At 38.5% G+C, this 8,452-nt stretch overlaps 1 protein-coding gene and 1 long non-coding RNA gene across 2 annotated transcripts; both read left to right on the top strand.

Moving 5' to 3' along the window:
* The first annotated feature begins 1,855 nt into the window (after window positions 1–1,855).
* aoc2 (amine oxidase copper containing 2) lies at window positions 1,856–5,375 on the top strand. Its single transcript, XM_043234981.1, is given in 5 exon segments — window positions 1,856–3,501; window positions 3,988–4,055; window positions 4,057–4,274; window positions 4,375–4,507; window positions 4,594–5,375. Coding segments are annotated over 5 exon segments (2,265 nt in total). The 5' UTR covers window positions 1,856–1,937; the 3' UTR covers window positions 4,876–5,375.
* Window positions 5,376–7,005: 1,630 nt separating this feature from the next.
* Window positions 7,006–8,289, top strand: LOC122332655. Its single transcript, XR_006248508.1, has 3 exons — window positions 7,006–7,181; window positions 7,814–7,923; window positions 8,070–8,289. It is a non-coding gene; the product is annotated as an uncharacterized LOC122332655 (long non-coding RNA).
* Window positions 8,290–8,452: the final 163 nt, after the last annotated feature.

Here is an 8,452-nt window from a genome sequence, read left to right as displayed (position 1 = left end):
CAGGGGGCACCAATTCCGTTGTCCTTATTTTTCGATGGCACAGTATTGTATTTTTAATAATAATACTCATACTATATATTTATGATGTAAACTTAATTTCGGTGTTTTTGCATTTATATTTTTCTTACTATTTATATTGAGTTGTATGTTGATTTATCGTAGATAAGGACAGAGCCAATGAATACATTTTTGTACATAAAAACACCCCCTGTGATGAGAAAACAACACAGCCCATTGCAAAACAGGGTTCAAACAAGAGATGTTTAAACATGTGATGCAATCAGACTGTACAGTACATCTCAGGTCATTCATAGAATCTCCAAGTCACACTGAACATCCGTAGCTCATACGGACTTTATCTTTAACTTTAAGTCTGGCATGCAAGTGGGCAGTATTGGGGTTTCCTGAGGAAGAAACAAAAACAAAAACGCATTTTTCTAAGCTATCAGAGTGTAGAGTAATTTAATTAGCAAGCATATGCAGTGAAATCTTTTTGCAGCTGGACATTGTCAATAATAAACTGTAATTAAAACTGCAAATAAATTGTAATTACAGTCTTTACTTTGATTAAGCATGGTAGCCTAGACACATATTTGTTTCCTGAATCATAATCTTTATGAATATAAATGGTGTATAGTTTAAAAATATATATTTCGATTCACAAATGCTCTACTTGTAATGCAACACTTTTTCTTTTTTTTTTTTTTTATAAATTGGAATAGATAAGAGTTTGTACTGCTCATGGAGAACATCTGGAAATTGTCAGAATAGGAATAACAGAGTGGAGAGTTACCATGGGAGAAAATCTTGTTCAGTAGACATTTATGTAAGCATGACTGTGCAAAAGTGTACTTTAAGTAAAAGTCTCAGGGAACCTCCTGTTTGTTATCTGATTTCATGGCCAGTATGTTTTCCCCTAATAAAATTATTGAAATGTATAACATGATGTACCTATCTATATTGCACTGTTGCATTTTAATAAAACCTTTTATTTAGTACAGCATATTTATAGCAATTTTGTTTATATCTTAATTCAAATTTAATAAAGGATTGCTTTACTTTAAAAATGGTCATTGGGGTACTAATACTATCAGATTTTTTGTTGTAACTTTTGTTGAAAAATATTGTCTTTGTGGCATGATCTGCACGAGGGAGTATTTGTATTGTATGTTGACCCTCAGTTAAGGATACCTAAATCTGTAATGGTCACACCTAATTTTCCTCTAAACAAAGGCATTTCCTGTTTCCTGGATTCTGTTCATTCAGACGAGTTTCTAAGAACTAGAGGGAGCCTGAGTGAAAGCAATTATTGTTTTTAAAAAAAAGCCTTTTCTGTATTACACCTTATCAAGAAATCACATTATTTTCCCGAAGCACAAATGCAGCATGTCCAAACAAACCTGAAAACTCTTAAGAAACATTCCTTCCTCCCCTCGGTGGAAATGAACTTCAAACGATGAAAACAAGGGAAAAAGAACTAATGTCTGGGATTCCACATGCTGCGAGTGTTCAGAAGTTTGTTGCTTCGCACTTAGCCCAATAGCACTTTACCTAAATTTCTGCAATAAGAAAAAGTGAAATGTGCCATTTAATCAGCTTTTAGGCCCATTCAATAACAGCTCAAAGTTGATTACGTTATATTAGATTCATTCCTAACAAAGCATTCAGATAAAAAGCTACACATAAAAGAGTTCTGCTCAAACCTGTAAAGTCAAGAATCACTATTTGTTAGGATCATGCACTTAAAATAGAACTGGTGCAAAAGCAATGAATATAAAGCGCTGGGGTCTGGTGTGAACTTTAGGGGAGCAGCCCAGGTGGGTGTGGTTATAAGATTTACTAAAAGTGTCCCGTAGTATCTGAGACCCATCCTGCGCTCTCTCGCTCCGGACGCGAGCGTTGCCTTCAAGCGCAAGAGGGGCTCGGTCGCTACAATAATGAATTCTCTGTTAAAATACCTTCTCATACTTCTGGGACTCATCTCGGTCATCATCAACATCGTGTTGATTTGCTTAAATTCAAACAGGCTTCCAAAATGCACGTCCCAGCAGCCTCAAGGGTCCCTAAAAGTGACACACACAGATAAAAGTCTGGTTTTTGCGGACCTAACGGCAAAGGAGTACAAGTCCGTTCGCGACTACATGTGGGCCCAAAAAGACCTAAAGATCTCCCATTCGTTAACGGCAAAGCCCTCGGAGAATTTCCTCTTTTTAATTGACCTCGCGCTCCCGAGGAAGGCTGACGCGCTGCGCTACTTGGATCACGACGCGCAGAAGCCGCCCCGCTACGCAAGCGTCGTTGTCTTCTACGGCGAGCGCGGTTACCTGAAGGAGTACGAGGTAGGACCGCTATCCGGTCAGCTGCAGCTTATCGACGTTACGCAGAAAAAGTACAACACCCCGGAGTTGCCCTTCACGGCCCGCACGGTTACGGTCGGAGAGTACGCGCAGCTCTTCAACCTTATTTATCAGACTTTCCAAAAACTTGAAAAACCTCTGAGTGAAAGCTTTGGTTATAGAAAAGGGGTCAGGGAGCTGCTGCCGTTCGAAGGCATGCCGAGAGGCATCAAAAGTGGTGACCGCAAGACCTGGATCTCTTTTTTCCGCGACTTCAGCGGCATGTACATCCATCCTGTGGGCTTCGAGATGCTGGTCAACCACGAAAGCAGCGACACGGCGAACTGGACCATTGACAGGCTGTTGTACAACGGTCAGTACCTTAACAGCATCGACGAATTTATGACAAAATACAATTCTGGTATTTTAAAAAGGATAGTCCACAAAGAAATCCCCAATCACGCTTCGCTGAAGCCAAAAAACAAGCCTTCTGGTTTAGGACCACAGCAGTATTATCTTCAAGGGAAACGTTACAGCGTTAAAAACAACCAGGTGATTTATCTGGACTGGAGCTTTGCGTTTGGCTTGAGTTCTCTGACCGGGATGCGGGTGTTTGATGTTAAGTTTAAAGGGGAGAGGATTGCGTACGAGCTCAGCGTGCAGGAGGCGATGTCCGTCTACGGCTCTGTTACGCCCGGGATGATCCTCACCAAGTTCTTGGACTCGAGTATCGGGATCGGTCGCTTCGCGCACGAGCTCGTCCGTGGGGTCGACTGTCCCTACGCGGCTACCTACGTCGACACGTACCGCTATATTGACACAAATGTCACGCAGCGGTTCAGAAACTCCATCTGTGTTTTCGAGCATGACATCGGGCGACCTCTGCGCCGACACTTCTCAGATTTCTTTCATAACGGGTACGGCGGGATGGCGAACAGCGCCCTGGTGATCCGCTCTATTACCGCTATAGGGAACTACGATTACATATGGGACTTTATTTTCTACCAGAGCGGCTCCGTGGAAGCCAGGGTTCACGCCACCGGCTACATATCGTCCTCCTTTAAGGATGAGGGAAATTTGCATTACGGCCACCAGGTCGCGGAGAACGTCCTTGGAAACATCCACACCCACTTCATCAACTTTAAAGTAGACTTGGACATTTTAGGTAAGAGCTGAAACGAACAAACCATCGCTTTTAGAGTCAGTTCAATTACATGTTTGTCATTGATGAGAATCATCTAGTCTATTGAATCGATGTTGATATGCCACAACTTGTCACGTGCCAACAGCTGGTCACATTATATGGGATCATTTGTAATATTAAACAGCATAATATGGGCTTTCCAACAATTTCTTTAATTATTATACATCATTTTATGGACAAATACTAATGTTTTAAAAACACCACACAGATCTGGAACAATATGAAGAGTAAATGATAACAGGCTGTTTATGTTTTTTGGGAGAACTATGCCTTTAAGTACCTCTTAAGAGTCTTTCTTCTGGATTCCTTTATTTCGGTGTACTGAAAATGATTTCACATGGAAAGGACAATGAACGAATTCCTAGTTAAATTTCATCAGCAAGCATAGACTTTTCTTGCACAGAAAATCTACTTTTAAAAGTTTTCACTTTTTTTTTCTTTTTTAAGGTGTGAAGAACGTATTTCAGACTAAAGATATGGTGTATAAAGAAGTCCCGTTACCGTGGATGCCCTTTGGAGAAAGCAAAGATACCACATTTAGTGGAGCAGCAAATCAAGACAGAAAAAGAAGCAGCGATGCTTCATGGTACCAAAACACCCCGTTACCTTCATATAGCCAGTAATCGGACTAATCGCTGGGGCCACCATCGCTCTTACAGGCTTCAGGTGGTTAGCTTTGCTGGAGATCATCTCCCTGAAAGTGAGTCCACAGAGAAGTCCATGTCCTGGGCCAGGTACGTTTTCTGAGTCACGCACACGATATTTAGAAGCAGACTGCTTCACATATTTATTGCATTAGCTTTTCTCCCATTAACTCCTCTTTCTTTCTGCTAGGTATAAAGTTGCTATAACTAAGCATAAAGATGAAGAGCAGACTAGTAGCAGTCTGTACAGTCAGAATTACATGTGGTCCCCATTCGTTGACTTCAGCAAATACATCGAAGATAATGAGACGATCGTCAATGAGGTATTAATGGACCGCTTAATCGGAATACTTTTATTTGGCAGATGCTTTCGTTTAATGCAAATAAAACCTCATTGTGTCTTCTAAAGGACTTGGTTGCCTGGGTGACCGCCGGGTTCCTACACATTCCACACGCAGAAGACATCCCCAACACGGTTACTATTGGCAATGGCGGCGGTGTCATCCTTAGGCCGCACAATTATTTCGATGAAGATCCGTCCATCCACTCTCCTGATGGAGTGTATATTGTTCCAGGCTCTGAGAGTAACTGTGAGTACAATAGAATGGCGTGTCTGGAAAAGGATCAGTGCACTTCCACGCCGGAGCCGTTCACTTACCACGGCTTTGAAGGTGTTATGAAGTTTGATTAGGGTCTTAATTCAGATTGTAATATATGTACGCTGTTACGGTCTTGTTAAAACATTTGCAGCAGTATATAATCCATCCTCACTCACCTATAGTTATTTTGACAAGCAGTTTCCTGCTTTTGAAGCTTATTATGTAAATATTATGAAGTTTTGTAGCAAAATGACTGCGTGATGTGATTCGTTCAGACTATTAAAATTACATATTATTTAGGTTGTATCTTTCTTTCTATCCTTTCTTTAGACAGTGTATTTTTTGCGAAGGGTCATTTTCATTATACTGTTTAAACACTTAGATGTAGAAAAATTTTAATAGATTACATATAAAAGCCCAAATGCACTCCCATTTTAATGAAAACATTCATTTATGCAAAAAAATGTGAAGGGTGACCACTGTATTGTTTCTTTTTTTGTTGTTGTAATTTTTTATGCTTTTATTTTTAAATGGCAAAATTGTATGTAAGGTTTTTATAACATGCTGTTAATAATAAACTTGTTTAAAGTCAGCTGGATTCTGATTGGCTGTCAATGATTTCATGGTTCATCGGGTAGAAAAAAATATTCTGAAAGTGATTCGTATTATATTTTTGTCATTAGTGTTATGGCTGTGTTATGGACTATTCTCAGAGTTAGAAAGACTATAAAAACTTTATCATTATAGTTATCCATTATGAGAATGGCTTTTAGTTCACTCAGAAATATCAGAAACAAATGGGTAGATTTATTTTATGTATTTTACTTTCGGTATCAATGAATCACCCGCCTGTATGTTCTGCAACAAGTCCAAGAAAGGTATAAAGGAAAATTAAATTGGACATAAGCATTTTATGTCTATGCTTTGACAATGGAAATGACAGTTATATGTTTTAAACATATAATTTGTTTAAAAAAGCAATCGGTCATACTTCAAATCAACCTGTATAAACTATCTATGTTCTTAATCTGTATGATGATTTTTTTTTTCTGTCGAACAAAGAAACTGAAATAACTTTCATGCTAATTCTTTTCATTCAACAGTTTTAATCTCCAATAAAAAACACAACAACATTGAAACTTCATTAAATGAGTCCATATGACTATGTCTTCTGAATATTATACCTTTAAAGAACCAAAAATTGTGTTGTTATATCCTGAAAGATTTTACTTCTTGCTGCTTAAGAGCAACATTTAAATCGTCATGAGAAGGCCCATTTTTAGAGAATGTGACCCACAACCTTAGAGTTGCTACCATCATGCTCTACAGGTTCATCTGCAGTTAATTGAAGTCAGCAAACAGCAAACAAATTACCCAATAACTGTAAATGCATAACTTATGCATACTGGAAACTCACAAAGCCTTAACATTTGAACAACATGAAATTCTTTGTTTAGACAACTGTGTTTGAATAGTTGGGACAATAATTAGGGTAATTTTGTTGGTCCTGGTTTTTATACATTTTAAAGAAAATAGCATTTTTTTTAGAGACTCAAAAGGTTTTGTAAACTGGAAAATGTGCAGTTTATTTACAGTGCTGTTTGTCTTTCAGAGCGTTGTGCATTGGCCTTTAGTGGACTGGTACATCTTCACATAGTTCTCAGCCAATTAACTCTGTAGCTCCATCAGTCTGCTTTCAGACTATAAACACTGTCACAGGAAAAAAAAAAAAACTATGAAAAATGAATACTGTTGGCACTGTAATTGTCACATCTCTGGACTCTTTTTGTTATGGTTTTTGTCTCGAGCCATGTGTTCCCTGTGCCCTGCCTTTCCTCCATGTTAATTGTATTATTGTCTGCAGCCGTGTCTCGTCAATTTAGTCATTTACCCTGTGTATTTAAGTCCGGTGTTTTCAGTTCCATTTGTCCGATCGTCAATGTCCCTACATTATTTTTGTTCTGCCTGCCTGCCTGCCTGCCTTTTGTATCTTTTTATTTTGCCGTTTTGGATTAAATCCATTTAATTTCATTTCGAGTCTCCTTTTGCTTCGTCTCGTGAAAGCGCGAACGTGACAGTAATGTTTTATACATTTTATTCAAAGTTTTTATCCAGCACACTTTGCAAACTTTAATTGCAGAGTATGACTTTTATCAGTGTTTCACAGAGCATCTACTTATCAAGCTCTGCCTTGTTTCACAGGAGGGATGATGGTTGTGTATCATGTATTGCAAGAATTCCAAGAAATCCCAGAAAGAGTCATGTCTTCTGGCTTGTGCTTGAAATTCCATAGGTTCCAAGACTTGCACAAACTCTACAACTGCTCTTTTAACTTTCTCAACACTACAATACAGGAATACAGACCACGATTACCAAATGTGTGCTGCATGTTCAGACGGTGAGTCACAGGCAAAGACTACACGTATAAAGAAAACCCCATAATTTTGTGAAAACTTAACTCTTATATCAACTCAGATTTATAAAAAAAAGCAAGCACACAAGTAAACAAATGTAGTGTTCAAATGTGTCGACACCATCAAATACAACATCCACATTAACATCTAAAGAAGCAAAACTCTGCTCTCTCTGCTTTCTCGCTATATCTTCATTAGGCCAGCATTATCTATGTTCTTAATCTGTATGATTTTTTTTTTTTTTTTCTGTCGAACGAAGAAACTGAAATAACTTTCATGCTAATTCTTTTCATTCAACAGTTTTAATCTCCAATAAAAAACACAACATTGAAACTTCATTAAATGAGTCCATATGACTGTCTTCTACAAAAAATGTGTTATATCCTGAAATATTTTACCTCTTGCTGTTTAAGAGCAACTTTTAAATCGTCATGGGAAGGCCCATTTTTAGAGAATTTGACCCACAACCTTAGAGTTGCTACCATCATGCTCTACAGGTTCATCTGCAGTTAATTAACAGTGCATTCTGGAGTAATTATTTGGCTTGTTACACAAGTTATCCTTGTTCAGCTCAATTGAATCAAAGCCTAATAAAATTTCTTATTTACACCAACAGCGGACGCACGCAGAACACAGGCCTGGTTTCGCAGCTCAACAGATCAGCACATAAAGGAATCCAAACACAAGAGCATGACCTGTAGGCTGTAAATTATGAGAACTGACATTGTAAGCTAAACTCCTTCAATGATTGATGATTATTTATCTCCCAGCTGTCTCACATTTCAAAGTATATACATGCAAGTAAAGACTGATGCATGTATACATACTAAACAAATTCTAACTAGTTTTCTCGCTTTCTGTCTCTCAAACAGACAGCCTTCCCCCACATACAGAGATACATACATATACAGCCATTCTGTCGAGATGTCAGCAGTCAATGAATTCCAGATGGTGCATTTGGAGAGCAGCAGCCATGCCAGTTATATATCCATGTTATCTTTGTAGTATGTTTATACATACTTTGCCTTCCTCCTGTGAGATACTATATATGTGATATACTGTAGGGGAGAAACCAATGGCTAGTCACACTTTCTACTCTTTTACTAACAGTACTAACCACAAAAATGTAGCCACATGAAAAACTTGCCCAAATAAAGTGTTACAACTAGTTAGTAATCCCTTATAACAACCACCCTGTGTGACAACTAGCCCCATCTCCCCTATAAGGTAAAAGAATTTATCACTGTGCACAGCC

The sequence above is a fragment of the Puntigrus tetrazona genome, chromosome 3, assembly GCF_018831695.1.
Source record: "Puntigrus tetrazona isolate hp1 chromosome 3, ASM1883169v1, whole genome shotgun sequence".
NCBI classification, from domain to species: Eukaryota; Metazoa; Chordata; class Actinopteri; order Cypriniformes; family Cyprinidae; genus Puntigrus; species Puntigrus tetrazona.
Note: the sequence above shows the minus strand (reverse complement) of the source record. Positions and strands in the feature narration are given on the sequence as shown.